Consider the following 22,363-nt stretch of genomic DNA (forward strand, 5'->3'; position numbering starts at 1 on the left):
TGGTGATTCCACTCAGCCACCTCACCTTAACTTCTGAAAAATTCATTTATTCTTTGAAATTTTCACATACGTGTATAATACATTCTGGTCACATTTAGCCCTCTACCTTTTTCTTATTTAAATTTTTAACTTTTTTTTGAGACTGTCATAAATTAATACTGTATTTACACCATCTCCACTCCTCCCTCTTCCTGCTCCAACTGGTCCCATGTCCCCCCTACACCCTCTTAACCTCATGACCTCTTTTTCTTCCATTACTATTGTTACACATATGCATATATATGTGTATATACAAACACATACATACATTCATATTGTCTTAGTCCCTGTTCTCTTTCTGTGAAGAGATAGTATGACTAACAACTATTACAAGAGAAAGAATTTGACTGGGCTCTCGCTCACAGTTTCAGCAGTTTAGTCCATTATCATCATGACAGCATGGTAACACACAGGCACATGCTGGAGCAGCAGCCGAGAACTACATCCTTATCCATAGGCAGGAAAAGAGACCCTGGGCTTGGGATGGACTTTTGAAACCTGGAAATCCACTCCTAATGACACACTTCCTCCAACAAGGCCATACCTCTTCGTCCTTTTAACCCTTTCAAATATTACCACTCCCTGATGACTAAGCACTTAAATATATGAGTATATGGGGACCATTCTTATTCAAACGAGAACATTCTACTCCTTGGCCCCTCCATAGGCTTGTATCTATATCATAACGCAAACATGCATTCAGCTCAACTTCAAAAGTCTCCGTAGTCTATCAGTCTCAACATGGTTTAAAAGTCCAAAGTTCAAAGTCTCTTCTGAGGACTCAAGGCAATTGTTAACTGTAACCCTCTGTAAAAATCGAAATAAAAATGCAGATCAGATATTTCCAACATGCGATGGCACAGAATATACATTACTATTTTAAAAAGAGGGAAAAGGGGCAGAGTGAGGAAATACTGAACCAAAGCAAGACCAAAAGCCAGCAGGCCAAAGTCCAAACTCTGCATCGCCATGCCTGATGTCAAAGTGCTCTCCAGAGCTTCAGCCCTTTCAGTTTTATTGAATGACCACAACATACTTCTTTCTCTCTCTTGGGCTGGTTCCACACCTGGTCTGCAGTTCTCCTTAACAGGTATCCCCCAACTCTGACATCTCCAACATCTTGGGGTTTCCAACATAATTCAGGCTTCACCTTCATAGCTTCATACAGTAGTCTCTCTCGGAATCCATACAGAGCCATCCTTGACACTCCTCTGACCTCTGTGGCTTTCCTTAGGCCCAGAAGGAGATTCCACAACTCCTGTCTTGTATTCTTGACTCTAAAGCCAGAACCACATGGCAGAAGTTAACAAGCTCTGCTGCTTGATGGGGCTAGAACTTGGTCCCCTCCTTCAATTATATTTGCACAAATTTTCTGCAGTTAATGGTTTCCTTAACTGCTTAAGATTTTATTTCCTTTTCACAAGTTGAAAGCTTAGTTGGGTGGGGTCTTGTCCTTTATTTCATTTAGCATCAGGCTTTAAAATTTTTTTCTTTATCACCTTGAATACTGGACTTTACTCAAGCTTCATTACACTTTCTTTCTTCCTCAAACTGTACATTTTGTATTTCTCTTTATCCAGCATGCTCTTTTTCATTATAGATCTGCATAAGAGTAACCACTAATAACCATGCAACACAGTCAATACTAGGCAGTCTTGAAATGTCCTCTGTCAATGCCACTATCTAAAACTCTTCAGTTTAGCCTTGGTGTGTATACACACACACACACACACACACACACACACACACACACACACACACATATATATATGTATATATATATACATATATATATATATATATATATATATATATTTTTTTTTTTTTGGACAAGGGCAGAAAGCAGCCACATTTTCTACAAAATGTTACAAGAATGGTCTGTAGGCAATTTACTAATATGTTTCCCCTCTGAAACCTCTTGGGCTAGGCCATCATCATCTATATTGCTCTTGGCACCATTTTCTTCCATGCTCCTAATAGGAAAACCCAGTAAAGTCCACTTCAAATATTCAACTGTCCTTCTAGCCCAAAGTCCCATTGTCTTCCATATTCCTATAAGAACATGGCCAGGCCTGTCACAGCAATACTCTACTCCCTGGTACCAACTTCTGTCCCAGTTACAGTTACTATCTCTGTGATGAAACACCATGACAAAAAGCAACTTGGAGAGGAAATAGTTTGTTTGGCCTCAGACTTCCACATCACTGTCTGGCTTTGAAGGAAGCCAGGACAGGAACTCAAACAGGGCAGGAACCTGGAGGCAAGAGTTGATGCAGAGGCCATGGAGTATTTGGCTTACTGGCTTGCTGATCATAGCTTTCTCACAACACCAAGGACTGCCACCCCATGGACGGTACCACTCACAAATGCATGGATCCGCCTCCATCAATCACTAATTAAGAAAATACCCTACACAGGCCGGCATGTGGTGCACTCCTGTAACCCCAGCAGAAAAGGGGGAAAAAAGGAAAGGGGGAGGGGGGGAGACAGAGAGACAGAGAGAGACAGAGAGGGTGGGGGGAGGGCAAATATGTCCTACAGCTGGAACTTACAGTGACATTTTCTCAACTGAGGTTCCCTGTCTTCAGATAACTCCAGCTTGTGCCAAGCTGACATAAAACTAGCCAGCATATACATTTATGAATATAAATAGTAAATAGAAAACATGACTTAATATTCAAGAGCTGATCTAAGCACCTTAAATAAGGAATTCTCAGCCATCTGAGAATCAGAACAACATGGTGTGTAAAGAAGGATACACATGACCTCGGTTATTTTTAAAGTTAGCACAGAACACGCGCACACGTATATATGACATCTTGTTCGAATGAGATGTCTCCCGTAAATCTTGGACATTTACGGAGTCCCCCGTTTGTGGCTGTTTGGTGAGGATTAGGAGGTGTAGACTTGTTGGAGGAAGTATGTCATTGGGGCGGACTGTGAGGTTCCAAAAGCTTTGTGCCAGTTTGAGTTAGCTTCCTCTGCTTCCTATTGGTGGAGCTGCTACAGAAGCAAGCCTACGTGCCTGGTAAGATGCTCGCGTCATAGTGATGCACTCCTAGTCTCTGGGAAAAACCTACTCCTCTCCTTTGTTGCTCTTATATTTGTGTGTTACCAGCTGACCTCTGGGACTGGATAACCTATCAGAGAGCTCATCTCTGGAGAAAACAGATTCTCCTCTCTCAATAGCCATTGATTGCCCGTAGCTCTTAGTCTAAGCATTCACTGTTTTTTTTTTTTTATCCTCCTATTCCCAACAATCTCCCAGGATTGCGCATACCAAGTCCTCATCTTATTTTCGTGTCTTCCTGCTTTGCTAACTCACTGGAGAAACAAAAAAGACTGCATGAAAACATTTCCCTACTTAAATTCCTCAATTAATGAACACCTAGTTAGCCCAAGACATTATCAGATAACAAAGAACCAACAGCAACTGAAAAGAAAAAAAATCTCCCTGGGCGTCGTGGTGCACGCCTTTAATCCTTGGGAGGCGGAGGCAGGCAGATGTCTGAGTTCAAGGCCAGTGAGGGCTACAGAGTGAGTTCCAGGACAGTCAAGTCTACACAGAGAAAACCTGTCTCTAAAACAAGACAACCCCAAAAACCTAACGTTGCTCTGACTTGGCATGGGGCGTAAGCAAATACATATGTTATATTGTGTATTTGAACACGTTTCCAGCCCAAGCAACAGAACCCGGTGGTGGGATTGCCGGCGTTTGCAAACGCAAAGGCAGCTCAGGAGCCTGGCTGGGTCAGAGGGTGACAACCTGCATGTAAATCAGACAGCGGAAGTTTCACGAATGGCCACGGCAACGGGTAACCAGACTCTGGCCCTTTAGCCAAATCTCACAGAAGGAAACTGTAGCTGCAGACGTGCCCCGTAGATTCCGTATTCCTCCACTACTCTCTCGCGACAAGTAATCTTTGTTACACTTAACTACCTACGCAAGAAAATGTACTACTCAAATAAGAACCAATATCCCACGTTCCGATTCCCAGCCAGGACTTTGAGGCTGGGTTTCAAAAATATCGGCGTTTGTGCTTCGTAACTAAGATTGGTTCACCCGGCTTCCGTAGAATCGGTTTTCTTGGTGATGGGTCCTTTAGTTGCAGCCAAGAAAGGGAAAGGGGGAGGGGGCGTAGGTGTCTATTCGGATCCCCGAAGTATATTATCTGAAAAGAAAAGCAAGTCTATTCAGACACGCTTTAGACATTTTTTTTCTTCCAAACAAATAGTCAAATAGAAAGTGCTACTCACTCTCTTTTCACACCCCATGCACCGCTTCGCCGGAACCTTCCAGTCAGGCAGCTCCTGGCCACCCAGAAGGGGCCTCATTTTGAAAACAGGAGCTGGCCAATCAGGTGAGGGTCGCTGTTTGGCGCTGGCGTTTGAGCCTGGCTGGGGCTGCCTAGGTGCGGTCCCGACGGCTGCCATGCGTGCGGAGAAGGTGGGGCGGAGGCATGAACCGAGCCCCTGAACGTTAGCAGGCCGGCGCCAGAGGCAGGCTGATGGGCTAGGGGAAAGGCGGCGTGTGAGACGGGGTGACGGCGGGGACCAGCCCGGGCTGGGACCGGGACTGGGAGCTCCCTGAGCAGCCGGCTGGCCCGGCTGGAAGGACGAGGAGGCTAAGGTTACGGTTCCATCTCACAGATCTGAGCGGGTAAAGCCACCCGGCGTGGGAGCGGATAGGCGGAAGTGTCCGGAAGCGAGAAACTAGCAGCAGGCGGTGGTCTCGGAAAACGCAAGATTCAGAGGGTTTGTGTAAGTAGTTGACAGGGCCGAGAAAGAAGGTCGGTGGAAGTGAAACAAGAGTTAAGTGTGGCGGGAGACAAGAAGGTCGGTGGAAGTGGATAAAGGATCGAAGGAAAGCGGTGCAAGTGGCCCTGGGCCAGAAGAGTGCCAGAGGTGGCCGGAAGGCAGCGGGAGCGGAGCTCAAGCCTGAGGGTGTTTGGAAATTGGAAGAATTGGTGGCAGACGAAAGTGAGGACTCGGAGTCGGCCTCGGAGAGTGGGCGACGTGTTCGGGATGTGGGATCCGAGGCTGGTCAGACTGGCCCTGCTGCAGCAGCTTCGGGCTGTCTATGGCATTAAGGTCAAGGGTGGCCGCCGGCAGTGTGATCGCAGGAGAAATGAAACTGCCGCTACGGAGATAAGGGTAAGTTAAGACGTTTAGGGACAGGAGCACACCTGGTTTATTCTGGCTACGAAAGACACGTGGTTAGAATAAAAATCTGTGTGGTCGTTTGTCGATGGTTAAGGGTTCCCCCCGCCCCAGAAACGTTACAGCATTGAAAATTGCATGATTTTTTCCCGCTGTAGCAACATCTTTGAGGTTTTGGATGAGAACACTGCTAGATGTCCGTAACATCTCTCGGTTGTGACACTCAAACGTGGCTCCTTCTATTGCCCACTTTTTTTTTTTTTTTTTTTTTTTTTTTTTTTTTTTTTGGTGGCGCTAGGAATAGGATCCTGGGCATTCTGCTTAAATACTGTGTTACTGACCTTATAATATATTGTGGGGTTTTTTGTTTGTTTGTTTTTTGGTTTTTCGAGACAGGGTCTCTCAGTGTAGCCTTGGCAGTCCTGGACTCACCTTGTAGACCAGGCTGGCCTCCAACTCAAAGCGATCCGCCTGCCTCTGTCTCCCGAGTGCTGGGATTAAAGGTGTGCGCCACCACCGCCCGGCTGATATATTGTGTTTTGAGCAAGCAGAATGCAGGCTGTGAAGCAAACTACCTTCTGTCAAGCTTGAGTGAGTAGTCAGTGCATTTCAAACGAGTCAGTATATGAGAAAGTTGACCTAAGCGTTAGAAATAGGCATCGTGTTATCTTTCAGTATTCAACAGTTTAAGAAAACAGGCTTGCTATTTTCTGGTCTCTGTAGTAGTGTAAACATTGCCCACCCAACACCAGCCCTACACTGAAACAATCCTGCTTGGATTTTGTTATTGTTATTATTTTTTGTTTGTTTGTTTTTTGGTTTGGTTTTGTTTTTTTTCCAGACTGTTTGTGTAGCTTTGGCTGTCCTGGAACTCTGCTCTGTAGACCACGATGACCTCAAACTCAGAGACCCTTCTACCTCTGCCTCCCAAGTGCTGAGATTAAAGGCATGGTTTACTACCTGGCTACAAACCTGTATTTTTAAACAAGCATATTGGGAAAGTGTGTTGGTTGAAGTTGGGTTTTGTTTTGTTTTTTTGTTTTTGGGTTTATTTTCTATTTATTTATTTATTTATTTATTTATTTATGTTTTAGCACTGAGTTCTTATTTCTGCTAAAGTTTCATAATCCCCACCTCCATGGCATGCGCCTTGGGTCAGAGGGCATGTGCATGAGTTAGTTCTCTCCTGTTGTGTTATGTGGGCCTCAGGGATAAAATTCAGCAAATGTTCTACCCATTGAACCATCAGTGGCCCAAAACACTATGTTTTGGTTTTAGTGGTAGAGGAAAAGGGATTTGGGGTGAAATTTTATTCTCTATTGAGTGAGTAATCAAGACTTTCATTGTGAAAAATTGAATATAAGCCATTTAAAAGTATGTGGAAGCCGGATGGTGGTGGTCCACGCCTTTAATCCCATTACTTGGGAGGGCTGGAGGCAGATGGATCTCTTAGTTCTAGGTCAGCTTGGTCTACAGAGTGAGTTCCAAGCCAGGGCTACACAGAGACACCCTGTCTCAAAAAACAATACAAAATAATAACAGAAAAAGTATGTGAGTAGTTAGCACTTTGTACTTGAAGACAAAAACTAATACAGTTAATTTGCATAGAAATTTTGTTGTTTAAGATGGAGTATTATGTAGCACAGGCTGACCTTGAACTCACTGGCTAAGGCTGTCTTGAGCTGATCCTCTTACTTCCACCTCCCTAGTGTTGGGATTAAAAAGGTGTGTCACCACACCTACTTAATGTGCTTGTTTATGCTTGAAAATTACAGTGGTTACTTCTGTTGGTAAAACTGTCTTTCCATAACCTTAAATATGGGTATTTGTTTTTTCTTTTATTTCTTAAACAAATCCTGACACTTGCTTTTAGAGACAGGCCTGAGTTTGGCTCGAGCTTTATAGTTAACTATGAATGTGGGCCACTTGCTTTTTCTCACTAAGCTTCAGTTTCTTATTTTATAAAGTGGTAATTCCTGGTAAGTTCTGTAGGTAGGCCTGGCACAACACCCTTCGCTTGCCTCCTATTCAACCATGACAGTCACCCATATCCTAAGGGTTGTGTGGTGTAAATTCAGCTATGAAAGCTAGTAACAGTCTAATGAGATGCAAACCTTTCTATAACGTGATGACATAAGAGGTGGAGAATGTTATAATGACTTGATTAAGGTTGTACAGCTAACAATTAGAAAAGCCAGTGCTTGAAAACTGGTAGCCTTCCCAAGTTGGAACCTAATTTCTAACTGTTTTTGACTGGGTGGTCTTTTTGCTTGGAATATTTGTCAAAACAAGCCAAGTGCTAGAAATAAGATTAGTAAAATTTCATTGCTGGGTTGAGTCATTAAGTGTGCCTAACGGTGTTGTCAGTCAGAAGTGCTGCAGTAGCAGTTTGGAGAGCGGGTGCATCTGAACTAAATCAGATTATGTGAACCAATTTAATTTTGAATCTGTAGACATAAACAGGCTTGACTTTTTCAATCCAGTAGAAAGCCACAGCCTTTGTCGTCAGGGACATATTTTTAAGAAGTTCATAGTCAGGAAGTAGAAAGATAGTCGCAAAAACCACAAGTGTTCTTTTGGGATCCCTGGTATTTTAAACTGTGAATGCGTATTATCAAAAAGTCAGTCTAAAGGTAGTTAAATGAAAATCATCTTAAATGTTTACAACCTTGGCTTTGTCTACCTCGTAGTTGAAAAGCACTCGTGCTGTACAATGTGGAAAAGTTATAAAGTGCAAAAATACCCACACCTGATGTATTTTAGGAAGTACTCAGATGTTATTGGAATTCAGGAGCTACTGTTTCTTTTACCAACTGATTTAGTCTTTTGTGTGAAGTAGTATTTGTAGGATGACTAGAGGAAAGTATAAATAAGGTCACTGAAGCAATGTATAGCATTGGGAGGGATTAATATTTGCAATAATTTGGTCTAAGAATTAAGCACTAATTGTGTGAGTCTCCCATAATGAGGTCAAAGACTGACTGACACATTGGATTATATGAAGACAGTGACTTTATCTTGGTGTCTTTATGTTCAAAACATCTAGCTTAATGTCTTAGAAGAGTTACTTTCTAGTACATAAACTTCAGATAATTGTTTTGTATTGATAGCTTGGAGTTTATTTCTGATAATGTTTTCATTCCTAAGATCTTTATTTGCCTAATGTTGAAGATTCTATTTTATGCCTAATACTGTGTAGAGTAACCAAGTTTGTCGTTTTAGGGTAAGATATTTGGAGTTCCTTTTAATTCATTGCCTCATTCAGTTGTTCCAGAGTATGGAGACATTCCAAGGTAAGCAGACTCCAAGATGAAGAGAATATTTCAAACTGCTTTTAAAAGGACTTTTGAAAAATAGTTGATTGCTTAAGACCACATTATTTCATCTCTGAACATTACCGTTATAAAAAATCAAAACATAAGGCTAATAACATAACTTAGTGGGAAAAGGTGCTTGCAGCGTAAGCCTGATGCCCAACCCATGTATGAAGGTGGAAGGAGAGAGCTGGCTTTACAGAACTGTTCTCTGCTCCAACATGAGTGCTGTGGCACAAGCACACACATACACAGCAGACTCTTGCTAGTATCTTATATCCAGGAGTGTTGGCTGAAGCTGATGTCATCTCTGGGCTACCTGTAAGTAAACATGCAGAACCAGCTGTCAGTCATCTTGTTCCCAGGCCTGACATTTAGGCACTAAGTGAAAATACAGCTCTGTCATTGCTTGTCGTTGGCTTACTTTCTAAATTTTTGGTGCCAGCTGTTGAATCTAAAGTTAATATTGGTTGAGACTAGTTTGTGTGTAAAACTGAACCTTCACCCCCTTACCATGAGAATGATTAAGGACAGGAAGGATTCTGTTTTTCCAAGGGGAAAAAAAACCCTTGATGTTGTTTTGGGGGCAATGTAGCATGATGGTTATTTAAAGCCATGCATGCTATATACTAGGTTACCACCAATCGAGAGATAGTGGACAGAGAAAGCCGTGGGCCAGGTAGGCATGGTGCTGAGTGCTGTACTCTCAATACTTGGCAGCTGGAGACCTGAAGAATCCAGGTCACCCTGGATACACAGCAGCTGTGCGACCAGTCTGGGCTGCTGTCTTCAAAAAGGCTTTGAACAAAGCCCAAGTCACTCCACATGGTCACGAGCAGGAAAGGAGGGACATAGGAAGCTTGAGAACGAGCACTTTAGGGAGATAGCAAGAAAATCAAGAATGGTGAAAAGGACGTTTCAGAGCAGGAGAGTGGTCAGATGTATCATGTGTCCATGAGTCAGTCAATATGAGACAATGAGTTGATGGGTGATTTGGTGAGAAAAAAGTCATTGGTATCCATGGTGACGGCTGTTAGGAATACTGAGGGTGACTGTGTCTGATCAGGAGTTAGGCTAGAGATGTGGCAAGTCAGAAGAGGCAGAAAACAAGTAGACTTGATAGGGCACATTTGTGTCAAATAGAGAAAGCCCTAAGTGTGTGAAGTCTAGTAAATCTGTGTTGTTTACATGGGCACAGTCATGTCAGGGACCCCAGTGATTCATACTCATGGAAGAATGAAGAAGCCTTTCCCACAAGGTGAGGCACAGAGGGAAATAGCAAAGGTTCCTTTGGGGAGACTGAGGGCAGGTGTTGTCAGTGTGTTCAAAAAAAATGTCCGCCATAGCCTTCCACCCCACCCAGAATGAAGACTGATGTTCTTCAAAGACTCCTACAGGGATTAGCTAAACTTGCCTCCTTGATCTAGCTGTATTCTGTAAGCCCTGCCACTCTGCTTTCCTGTGTGCAGTAATCACGCCTGCTTATTCAGCAGTATGCAAGAGCCCATCTCCTTGTTCAAGTCTATACAATAAACAGCTGAGCTTGAGGAGGGGGCTGGTTTCTCTCCAAGAGCCCAGTCTACCTGACCTCAGCTATTTCATGTTTGTCCTTTTGTCATTCCCTTGCCACCCTTAGTCAGCTCTGGTCCTGGAGCCTCGCTGGATGTGGCACACATTGACGTTGCCATAAGAAAAGCTGTAGACCTTAGAGAAAAAGTTAGGAAGCAAAAACCAACCAGATACTATTTTGCTACAAGGATCAAAAGAACTTTTGGCACTAGAGCTAAGAAGGCATATGCCTGACCTCATGTGTGTTGTGGTAGGATGGGGCTACTGAGGTGTGTATCTGCACCCTTGACAGCACATGGCTTCTCTTTCAGCTTTCTTGTTGATGCATGCACAGCTTTAGAAGAGCATATTCACACAGAAGGGCTTTTTAGGAAGTCAGGATCTGTTATTCGTCTAAAGGCGCTAAAGGTAAGCACAGTCTTGAACTATACTTTTTTTTGGGTTTTCTTTTTAATTTTATTTATTTTTATGTACTTGGTATTTTGACTACATGTATGTCTGTGTAAGGGTGTCGGATCCCTTGGAACAGGAGTTACAGGCAAGTATAAGCTGCCATGTGGATGCTGGGAACTGAACCCGGGACCTCTGGAAGAGCAGCCAGTGCTCTTAACCCCTGAACCATCTCTCCAGTCCTTCTTTTTGGTAGCCTTGGCTGTCCTGAACTCAATTTGTAGACCAGGCTGGCCTCAGACTCACCAGAGATGCACCTACCTCTGCCTCCCTGAGTGCTGGAAGTACAGGCTTGTACTATCATGCTCTGTTGAACTATATTTTTTTATTAGTACCATTTCCTGATTTGATTTCTTTTTTTACAGCTGAAATATTTTTCTAAAATAAAATCTTAAATTGTTTATATACTGCTTTAAAAACATAGTATGCATTCAAATTTGTGCTTTTCATTGTTGTAAAATACTATATGAAAAGAAAACTCAGCTTTATTATTTTTAGCCTTCTCAACAGGACTAATACTTTAAGCAAGAGGTCTTAATTTGATATGATAATGATTACTGTTTTAATATATGCTTAAGTGGCTAGAAGGCTCAAGATTCTTGTGTCTGTTTTAGAGTAAACTGGACCATGGTGAAGCCTGCCTGTCTTCTGCGCTTCCATGTGATGTTGCAGGTCTGCTTAAGCAGTTCTTCCGGGAACTGCCAGAGCCTGTCCTCCCAGCTGATCTGCAGGAAGCGCTTTTCAAAGCTCAACAGTTAGGAGCAGAGGAGAAGAATAAAGCTACATTGTTGCTGTCATGCCTTGTGGCAGACGCTACAGTGGCTATATTAAGATACTTCTTTAACTTTCTCAAGAAGGTTTCTCTTAGGTAAGTGGTAACTAAAAGCCTTAAATGAATGAGTTTAACTTCTCTGCTCCCTAAAGATGTTCCCAGTAGTTAATCAGTTTAACTGAAATGGGAAAAAAAGTCTTTACTATAGGAAATATACCCTGTGTACCTTAAGAAATGGTATTCCAAGTGCTGTAATATTTTGTATCATTAGAGTCTTCATTATGGATTCCTTAAGGGCTTATTGGGATTGACAAGATTCATTGTCTACTGGATGGATCCTGTGCTTTTAAGATATTGTGTATTAATTTTCCTCTTCCTGCTGTTAGTGAGCCTACTTGTTTATAATGGGTGCCTCCCAATGCTTCGTTTCTGTGGGTGGCTCTAAGGTCGGATAGACAGACTTAGTCTGAGTGAAAGAACAAAGTGTGAACTGGTTAGTATGGCTTATATTTAAATCTGTGAGACCATATGTTTTGGGTCCTTGGGTTCTTTGTTTTATTTTGTATGGCTAAAGACAGACCTCTGGCCTCTGCATAGCAGCCAGGCTCACCCTTAGTGCCCCTTCCCTCCTCCTTCTGTCCATTTCTCCTTCAGGCTGGTCGCGTGGGTGGGTAGACAAGGGGTGTTCTACTTGTAGGCGACAGATAAAGTAGATGTTATTTTAACTTCCTGGACTTCTTCCGTTTTCGTCATTTAATAAAGTCTTTTGTCATCAGGGCGAGTGAGAATAAAATGGATAGCAGCAATCTTGCAGTGATATTTGCACCAAATCTTCTTCAGACGAGTGAGGGCCATGAGAAGATGTCTGCCCACACAGACAAAAAGCTCCGACTGCAGGCAGCAGTAGTACAGACTCTTATTGACTGTGCATCAGATATTGGTAAGATCTTATATTGAATATTGGTATTGTCAAGTAGTAGGATTTGTTTAAATGAGGGAGGTCCTGGTCACTTCTTTTTTTTTTTTTTTTTTTTGGTCTTTTGAGACAGGGTTTCTCTGTGTAGCCTTGGCTGTCCTGGACTCACTCTGTAGACCAGGCGGGCCTCGAACTCACAGCGATCCGCCTGCCTCTGCCTCCCGAGTGCTAGGATTAAAGGCGTGCGCCACCACGCCCGGCTCGGTCCTGGTCACTTCTAAGTGAACTATGAGACACTATTACTTATACTTTGGAGTAGGAAAGGAGGGAAGGAATAATTGTCTTACGAACATTTTGATTTAGGACGCGTGCCAGATTTTATCCTGGAAAAGATACCAGCCATGTTAGGTATTGATGGCCTCTGTACTTCTCCACCCCTGGAAGGCTTTGAAGTAGACTGTGAAACTCCTGGTGATTGTAAGAGAAAAAGAAGACAAAGTGTTGGAGGTAATTGATGCTCTCCGTTCAGGGAGGGACTGAGATTGGCTTTCATCTAAAATGCAAACGTGAGCATTAGCTGTGGTATGACTCTTTTGGATGCCAAGTTGGGAAACAAAGCATGGGCATGTTAGGAGTTCAAGTGATAATACAATCTGATAGGAAATGCTGAATCTTTAACAGAAGGTTCCCTGGGTCGTAGTTACCAAGGACTTGTCAAACCAGGCCTTATTTATGTACTGTGTGGGAATTGAAACTAGGGCCTCACACAGGCTAAGCAAGCACTATGCCTCTGAACTGTGTTCCCAGCCCTCAACCTGAGCTTTCTTGAAGCATGGGTAGAATACAGAGAGACTGAGTGAAAACAGAAAACTTACGTTCTGTACTAGCTCAGAAATACAGAATAGAAACAAGTCTATTCTAGGAGCAGATGAGTGTGTTTGGGTTCGTTGTGTCCATTGATGGTTTAATCTGGAACTGAGACGAGGCCCAAAGACCAAGACTGTTCCTTCAACTTGACGTATGACACGGAAGTATGTTGTAATTTTATTTAATTTGAAGATCTGGCTCCTGGAGTTGGAGAGAATAGAAAGAGGGTTATGGCAACAATACAGGTGCCAGGTCTGTGAAGAACTCAGTTGTGTGAGTGTGAAGTCAGTTATGAAGGAAATGTTACTGAAGAAGACTCAAGAGAAGATAGAACAAAAGTTCTGTCATGGTGATAATAGTTCCTGTCTCCTTTAGGTCAGGAAGAGTGAAGCCATCCTCCACGCAGCGTGTTGTGCTCTCGTGCGTGTTCACATGGATGGCTTCTTAAGGGGAAGTCAGGATAGCCTTGCGTGTCAGTCCTGAGTTGTACCTGTTTTCAGATAGGCTCTGTTTGCATCTGGGCGCTCCAAGCTAGCTGTCCCGCACTTCTAGGGATTCTGCTATCTCTGCCTCCCAATCTCCCCAAAAGAATACTGAGACTCCAGATGCATAGGACCATACCCGGCTTTCATGTGGGTTCTGGGGAGATGAGCATAGGTCCTCACACGTGCTCAGCCTGCACTTCACCCACTGAACCATCTCCTCAGCCCAGTTTCCCATCTTTGAGTATCATTCCTTTTGGAATTTTTTGGCTTGGTTACTGCTTTTTTATGCTCTTTCTTTGCTACTTTTGTAGGTTCTTTTTATTCTCTTTTATTTTCATAGGGCTGCTGTGTCAAAGGTCACAAATTCAATGACTTAGACATAACAGTTCTAGAGGCCAATCTATAAGTGTCAACTGGACTCTGAACTCTGTAGGGCAGATTGCTTTCTTATCTCGTCCTGGCTTATAGAATACACAGTTCAACCTATAAAGCTTCCTGCCACAAATGTAGATATTTGTTAGACCTGGGCCATCTTTATTATTGATACAAGGCAGGTTATATTACATTTTAGTTGCTGATGTAACTATATATGCCTTGCATTTCAGATTTTGTTAATGGAGCACTAAATAAGCTCAAATCCAGCAAAACACCCTCTATTACACCTCAACAAGATAGAACCGGTAGGTGTTTGTTATATATAAATATTTAAATGAAAATGTTTTTAGTGCTCTGTAGAGAACAATTATAATTGCCTAATAACCAAATCCTAGTACTATTTCATTAAAAATACTGCACTGTATTCTACATTATGTTATTAGTTACATTGAGTGTAGTGAACTCAAAAATCTTAAAATGAATAGTAGGCAAGAATTTCTTTATCTGTTATCATTTTTAAAAATAATCTTAATAGTGATTTTCAATTGCTTATAATTTGAACATGGCTTTACCTCACTTTGTATCAGAATAAGAAAGTTTATCTTTGAATGTAGTTTTCTACCCTGTGTTGATATTATTTCATTTGTTATATGTGTCTATTACTCTATCTAGTTTAAGTTACCCCTGCATTTTTAAGAGCCTTTCCAAGCTCAGTACGGTTGCTTGTGCCTTTAACCCCAGTACAAAAGAATCGCATGTTGAAGTCCTGTTTGGGCTGCATAGTGAGGAGACCTCACCTCAAACAATAAAGAAAAAAATAATTTTGCCTCTTTGTAACTTTGCTGTTTTATTTAAATAATTACAGAATGTTAATTTAGCTAAGCAATAGTGAATCGTGGAACTGCATCTCTCACATTTGTTGTTGTTAACTTCTAAATAATAGTGCTTATAAGAAATTAAGGCTTGTGCATCTTACCATCTGTATGGAGAAGCACATCACTTCTGTGTGGTTTTCAGCCCAGGCCTCTGTATCACCACTGATTCTCACACCAAGTGTTAAGCGTAAACTGCCAGGAGAGTCTTCTCATGCCTTCTCAAGTAAGAAAAGGAAGTCCATCAAGCACAACTTGAACTTTGAACTGTTGCCAAGTCATATCTTCAGCAGCAATTCTACACCAGTATCAGGTAGCAAAAAGTCTCATTATTATTGGGGTGTAAACATTAACATGGAGGGCCTGGTTTTGTTGTTTTGTTTTAATTAATTTATTTACTTTATATCCCTGTAGGAAGTTTCCCTCCCTCTTCTCCCAGTCCCTCCCCCTCCCCTCCCAGTCCCTCCCCCTATGCTCCCCTCTTTTTCTTCTCAGAGGAGGGGAGACCTCCCATGGATATCAACCCACCTTGGCATATCAAGTAGTACTAGGCATATCTTCTGTTGAGGCTAGACAAGGCTGTCCAGTTAGGGGGGAGGTGCCAAAGGCGGGCCACAGAGTCGGAGACCGCCCAAAGGCGGGCCACAGAGTCGGAGACCGCCCAAAGGCGGGCCACAGAGTCGGAGACCGCCCAAAGGCGGGCCACAGAGTCGGAGACCGCCCAAAGGCGGGCCACAGAGTCGGAGAGACAACCCCTGCCAGGTGGCTAGAGGTCCAAACTGACTGTGCTTCCTTGACCACATATATTTTCAAGATGACTAAGTCACGTTGGATGTGCTATATTGATCTCTAAAATGTCCTTTGGCCTAATGCATGAACAAGTCCTAAGGTGATTATTTTCATGACTAAACAAACCCACAAATACCTCTTTGGACACTTTGGATTTTTTTTTCATCAGTAACTAATGAATTGACTGTTGGAAGGATACTGGACATGATTAGGACATAAGTGAAATGTATATGGACCCTCTGTTTGTAATGTTCTTTATTTATTTTGCTATGACAGATCACATGGTATAGATAACATTAGATAGTAAAATTGAATACTGTTGTAAACATGAATTACTTGCTGGAACCTGGCAGGGATGAATGGGTTACATGTGGCTTTAGATTATTAGTTTTTGTCTGTTTGACAGAAATTATTGGCAGATTATACTTGTCTGGTAGACAGTTGGCTAGCCATTATATCCTGAATGCTCACGCTTAAATTTGTCAATATTACTTTTTACGTTTTTTATTGGCGTATATTAGCATAATAGGTTTTATTATGAATTATGCATATCCTTTCTCACGTCTAATAATTCCTGGCAGTAATATTTCTGTTCATCAAGGAACTATATTTCCAGAGTCCGAAGCCATTTAGTAAGTGGTAGGCAAATTTTGCTGTCTCCACAGCTTGCTCTTCAAAGTTTGGCAGGGTGTCCTTCCCTTATTACTAAGTGTTTAAAGCAGAACTAACATAAGATTAGTGCTCAGTCCAACTTCCACTTGACAACAGTAAAATTGGAGAATAATGCTTTCTTTTCGGTTAGTTATTAATTCCTGAAACCTAAGCAGAAATTGTACTTGTTGCTGCTTGGGTAGTAGAAACTGGACTTAAATCTACTTGCTGCAGTTTTTTGTTTGTTTGTTGGTTGGTTTTTGGATTTTTAAGACATGGTTTCTCTGTGTAACCTTGGCTGTCTTGGAACTCTCTTTGTAGACCAGGCTGGCCTCCAACTCACAGAGATCCACCTGCCTCTGCCTCCCAAGTGCTGGGATTAAAGGCGTGCGCCACCACGCCAGGTTGCTGCAGTTTTATGTTTTGAAAAGAAAGCATGTACGATGGTTCACCTGTTGTTCTTACAGTTCACTTTGACACGAGCCCAGGCGGGTCATCTCAGAGTTCACTCTCACCTATCACCGTGAGTGGAAACCAGCTGACCAACACAGACGTAAGGCGAAGTAAGAGGATTGCGAGCAAAAGAGTTTACAGGTGACCTGCCCAGACATTGTGCTTTCGTGGGGTGACAATGATGTGTGTGCTGTCGTCCCACCACAAGTGAAAGTTTAGTCAGATTCTTTACATCACCCATGTAAAGAACATCTTTATGTTCTTATTAATTGTTGGCCCTTCATATACCATCAGAAAGGGGGGGGGGAACTAAATTGAATTCACTGTTCTTGATACAAATCCTATTCTATATTGATTGTGTAATTTTAGATTTTCTTGGGTTTATATGTAATCCATTCTAATCATCCTGGTTTGTAAGTGAATAAGGATGATAAATAATTTTCACATGCCAGATGAGCATTTACATATAATATGTTACAGTTAAGTCATTTTAAAAAAATTATTAGTTAGTAATTAACAGTATGACTTCTTTGGACTTAGTCAAATTTTCATTTTGCAAGATTTTCTGATATTTAGACCAGGAACTGATGTTTTAAATTGCATTCTTTAGGGTAGAATCAGGAAAAGCAGGCTGCTTCTCTCCTAAAGTCAGTCGTAAAGAAAAGGTCCGAAGATCTCTTCGTCTGAAGTTTAGCCTGGGAAAAAACAGAGATTCCGTAAGTGTCTTGTCCTTGAGGCAGAGTCACCAACAAGCTGCACGGAGGGGGCTTTCTTTGGTTGTATTTTCAGAAGTGGCAGTTCATCCTGGTGGGGAGGATGTGGCAAGCAGAGCCCTTCACATCATGGCAACTAGGAAAAGAAGGAATACAGGAAGGGCCTGGCGCATGATCCAGACCTGAGCCCCTCCTTTTCTCCATCACCTCCCAGTAGTGCCAGCCTCTTATGAGTCATTGGTAGATTTGCTGATTCATTAGGCCAGAACTCTCTCTTCTAACAATCTCTCGGAATGTCATCACAGATACTCCTGGTCATATGCCTATCTAATTTATAGGCATTTCTTAGTTATGTTCACAATTAGGAACACCATAATGGCGTATAGCTTTATTAGTCTGTTGGCATAACACAAATCATAGTAATATGAAAGTGTAGACTTACACTCTCTCACATTCCCTTCCTCCAAAGTAGTAAACCATGGGCTACTACTCTTATCAACTTTTTTTTTTTAATTTCAGAACGTCACTGAAACTGCTCTCAAGGTAAGGGGTTCACTCCTTTAGTCCCAGCACTTGGGAGCAGAGGTACAGGGATCTCTGTGAGTTCAATGCCAGCCTGGTCTTCATAGTGAGTTGTGGACCCCGGCTCAAAAAGCAAACAAACAGATAAAACAAAACAAGGTGGCCTGTGAATTCAACCTTCTTAAGCAAGTAGTCAAGAGTGTCAAATAAAAGGCCTTACTTACCCTCCAGGACCCCTTACTGTTCTTCATTTACTTTCCTATTACTTTTTAAACTCTATTGTAACATAATATCCAACACTAATTGTCTAAGACAACTACATTTAAATATTCCTGTGCACAAAAGAGGAAGTATCTGTCTTTGTAGGGTTTGGTATTTGCTTTGATTTTGATTTTTCCTGTTCTGTCTTTCGTTGGGCTGAGCATGTATTGTGGCACTGAGCTCTGATTTTTGCTGGTTCCTTTCTTCAATGTTCAGGAAGAAACTGATTCCACATACACTGCTTCTTGCTGCAACTGTCCTTACAACAAAGCCCTCTCTTCACTGCTGTCACCCATTTCAGTTATGCAGCTGGCTCTTCTAGTCACCGAGGCCAGACTGCATGTTCCGGATTCCTCACTCACATTCTCATATGCCACATCTTGTCTGTCAGAGGAGCCTTCCCCTCTTAGCTGTCTCCAGAGTGTCTTCTCCTCTGGAGAACCTGCAGTTAATCTAAGTAGGTCCGATGTCCTCTCTGCAATGCTTGCGCCGTAGAACAGTCCTGTTAAAAGCCAGGTTAAGTCATACTGCTTTTCTGTTCAGATCCCTCCAGTGATCTTTCTCATTCTGAAGGAAGCCCCGGCTTCCTACATTAACACAAAGTGCTCCGCATGATCTGTGCTTTCCAGAGCATGTCCCTGAGTCCAGCTCTAGGGGGTCTTCTGCCTCCTCACTCTCTTTCAGTTGTGGAAGCCGTGCTGACAACATCTCCCTGAAATACCCTTTGTCTTCTCACAGCTGTGTGTGAAATTATACTCCCACCCTCACCAGCAGTGTTCTCCTCACTGTTTCAGCATTCTCCGTGTCGCTTTGACCTCGTGTTCTATTGATGCCATATAACGTACTGTTTTGATTTAAATCTCATCTTAGAACATAAACACTATCCCCCGACACACACACACACACACACACACACACACACACACACACAATTTGTCAGCAGGCCCTGGCACAGAGATAGTGCACTCACAGCTTTTTCTAGTACTGAATGAGGATGTTCAGCTCTGTATTTTACTTCATAACATATCACCTGATCTTTACACATTTCACCTGTAGACAAGAATGTTTGTTTGTTACACTTATCTTTCAGTTAGATAAGCCTTTTTAGATTAGTTACTGTTCTTAATACTTAATTGGTTTTAATATTTTTAGTTACTGGATTTACTTAACTAAACCATTTTCAAATTTTCTTTTCCGTACAGAATGGATGTTCTGTCATCAATAGATATGAAAATGTTGGTCGACGCCTAGCGAATCAACAAAATCTAAAAAATAGGATTGACTCTGTAAAAACAGGCCTGCTTTTTAGCCCAGATATTGATGAAAGATTGCTAAAGAAAGGTATATTTACGTAATACTGTTAGAATTTTACCTCAAATTCTGGTATCCTTTACTTTATGTTCTAGAAGTTCTCATTTGAATGGTGAAAATATTTGACTTGGCAGTGTAGTTTTCTGTCAACAATTGGAAGATGCTTGTAAATGTCAACATTGGACCTTTTTACCTTAAATTATAACATCTTCAATGTTTTGGAAATAATGCTCACTAACTTGATTTGTCATGTGTTTGGATTGTGTCTTAAAACTAGGCAAGATGTAAAGTATTAAAGCATCTGTTTTATTTTAGGCACAGAAAAGATCAGCAAATCTGAGGAACACTTACTAACTCCAGATCAACTCGATGGAGCAGGTTACCAGATGTCTTGGACAGAACCCAGTAATTCAAGTTTTCAAGATGTGGGTGCGAATGGAGCTTCTCCAATAATGAGAAGTCGTGAGGGGAAAAACTTCTCTTTGGAGCCTGATATTACTGTTGAAAAATCACCGGTTCTGTCATGTGAGCTCAGGCCTTCCGCCTTCCAGAGCCAACCTGACAGCAGTGTGCTGGGAAGTTCTCTTAGTGGGGATGAGGGTAACTTGACCTCCGAGACCTTGCAGAAGGTTCAGAAAGCATTTTCTGAATCTGGGAGTGATCTGCATACAATGATAAATCGCAGGCAGTTATCAGTAACAAATATGGGGGAAGAAAGTGAATCTAGTGATGTGACTTCGAGAGAACCAGAGGGAAATGATGAGAGCCGCACTGGCGAAGATGAGAACTGTGTTTCAGAAAGAAATTCCTCACAGGGTCAAAGTCCAAAACTTGCTAGAGAAGCCAGCATGGAGTGTTACTCAACTCAGATGACAGCAGAATATAAAGAAGACATGCCCTCAGAAACAGCAAAAGCTGACTTAATCCAGCAAGAACTCCTCGGTGAGGAGCGAACAGAGGAACCACAGTCCCCAAGGAAGCATCCGACTCCTCAGCCACAGGAAAATGAGAATGAGGTGGAAGAGAGCGCAGCGGCATGCAGAGCTGCCGGTGAAGACAAGGCTCAGCCTCTAGAGCAGAGTACGTGCAGCGTGATGGACCTTTCAAAACCTCGGCCCCAGAGATGTGCCAGGCAACGGTCACTGGTGAAAAAATGCGAGAATGAGGTTCCTGGAGACTTACAAATGACAGAGCATGGGAGGGTTTCTGATCACATACAGTGGTTTAATAAGCTGTCTCTAAATGAACCAAACAGAGCAAAAGTGAAATCACCTCTTAAATTTCAGCGTACACCTGTTCGTCAATCTGTCAGAAGAATTAATTCTTTGTTGGAGCATGACAGGCATCCCGTGAGGCAGAGGTTGGCAATCCCTGGTGACGCAGCTTCTCCTCTGGTAAAATCAATGAGCTGTGACAGTGCTCTTCCCTCTTGTGTAGAAAGCACATCAAAACGTCCGTCTGTTTCATGTGCTAAGTCAGGTCCTGATGCACAGAAGGCTACATCGTGTGCAAAGTTCAATGATACACTCTCAAAATCAAGTGCTGAGTTAACTTGTGAAGCTTTCACAAAAGTGAAGAGACATCCAGATCCTACGTCTGCTTCTCTTGGCGCTACTAGACTCTGTAAACAGGAGAGCAAATCTGATGGTCAAACTAAGTTTCCCTTGGATGATCTCACTAATCATGATAGATTAAAATTAGTTGTAAATAACAATGTGGTCTCTGCACCTGGGATAAAAAACAGAGTTCTTAGGAAACCATCAGAAAAAGAAAGGGTCTGGTATAAAGGTTCTCCCAAAAATCCTATTGGAAAGCCTCAACTGCTACCAACGAGTAAGCCTGTAGACTTGTAACTGTCAGATGTGGTGCTTATCATCAGTGTAAATAAAATTAGCAACTCGCAGGGTGGTTTGCAGGGTAAGCGCCTGCTAGCGTGTAGCTGGGGATGCTTGTCAGGCAGGTTCTTCCCAAAGCAGTCCCAAGGCTGGAGCAATTTGGATTTTCATACTTGCACATAAGACTCCTTTGTTTTTCTCTTTCTGAAGCATTTAAGCTTAACTTTATTGTGATTTCTTGAAGCAGAGGTTATAATTAACTTTTAAAGAAATTGTTGGTTAAATCTATTTAAAAAGGGACATGATTTTTATTTTGCATGGAGATTAGGAAGAATACAGCAAGCTGTGCTTGTCTCTTGCCATTCTTCCAAGTCCAGACCATTACCTATTACACATGTCCAATACATAAGGGCATGAGTAAGCCCCGCAAATCTTCTGCCTTGAGTTGTATTCATGTTGTCTTGACCCAAATCCTACAAGTTAATTGCCTCAGTGGTGTGCTAATACTTACTCCCATTGGGACCGAGGAATTTGCTTAGTGTCTCCTGTGGCTTCACTTGAATTTTTAATTAAAGACAGTGGTTGAATGACTGAGGCATATTTGTACATTATGATATTGAAACAGATTAATTTTAAGCCATACTTTTAAAAGATAATTTTGATGTATTTTGTTCATTATGACAATGAAACTTTTAAGGAGAAACAATTTAACTTGAAATTTTAATCAAGGTGGGTTTTTTCTATGAAACCGGTTGATTTTAGAATTTGAATTGTTAATGTATCTCTGTATATTTTACTTAGCTAAATATCTGGTAGTCTTATCCTGTGTTTATGTGTTATTTATTTAGTACAGACATTAAAAATAACTTCTGAGAAGCGTGTCTTTGCCTTAGTGTTGTGTTTTAGATGCAAAACAGTGTGTGTGTGTGTGTGTGTGTGTGTGTGTGTGTGTGTGTGTGAGAGAGAGAGAGAGAGAGAGAGAGAGAGACAGAGACAGAGACAGAGACAG

General features: G+C 42.1%; 1 protein-coding gene across 2 annotated transcripts; it reads left to right on the forward strand.

Annotated features, from left to right (window-relative positions):
- The first annotated feature begins 4,420 nt into the window (after positions 1 to 4,420).
- Positions 4,421 to 22,230, forward strand: ARHGAP11A (Rho GTPase activating protein 11A). Of its 2 annotated transcripts, XM_084776577.1 has the most exons (13): positions 4,421 to 5,193; positions 8,422 to 8,492; positions 10,394 to 10,490; positions 11,147 to 11,400; positions 12,081 to 12,244; positions 12,584 to 12,727; positions 14,178 to 14,252; positions 14,965 to 15,132; positions 16,727 to 16,853; positions 17,323 to 17,428; positions 17,945 to 17,968; positions 19,411 to 19,549; positions 19,835 to 22,230. In XM_084776577.1, the coding sequence occupies exons 1-13, from the start codon at positions 5,065 to 5,067 to the stop codon at positions 21,370 to 21,372; spliced, it is 3,036 nt and encodes a 1,011-aa protein (XP_084632703.1). In that variant the 5' UTR covers positions 4,421 to 5,064; the 3' UTR covers positions 21,373 to 22,230. The 2 variants fall into 2 exon arrangements, with proteins under 2 accessions (XP_084632703.1, XP_084632704.1); XM_084776578.1 differs by lacking the exon at positions 17,945 to 17,968 and having other exon boundaries at positions 4,422 to 5,193.
- Positions 22,231 to 22,363: the final 133 nt, after the last annotated feature.

The sequence above is a fragment of the Acomys minous genome, assembly GCF_964271855.1.
Source record: "Acomys minous genome assembly, chromosome: 3".
In the NCBI taxonomy this organism is placed as follows: domain Eukaryota; kingdom Metazoa; phylum Chordata; class Mammalia; order Rodentia; family Muridae; genus Acomys; species Acomys minous.

Bases quoted from the DNA above. Each gene is read 5' to 3' on its own strand.
- ARHGAP11A (XM_084776577.1), top strand. From the start codon at position 5,065: ATGTGGGATCCGAGGCTGGTCAGACTGGCCCTGCTGCAGCAGCTTCGG. The intron at 16,854-17,322 runs GTGACCTGCCCA...TGCATTCTTTAG, and splicing joins GCGAGCAAAAGAGTTTACAG to GGTAGAATCAGGAAAAGCAG. The intron at 17,969-19,410 runs GTAAGGGGTTCA...TTTTCCGTACAG, and splicing joins TCACTGAAACTGCTCTCAAG to AATGGATGTTCTGTCATCAA.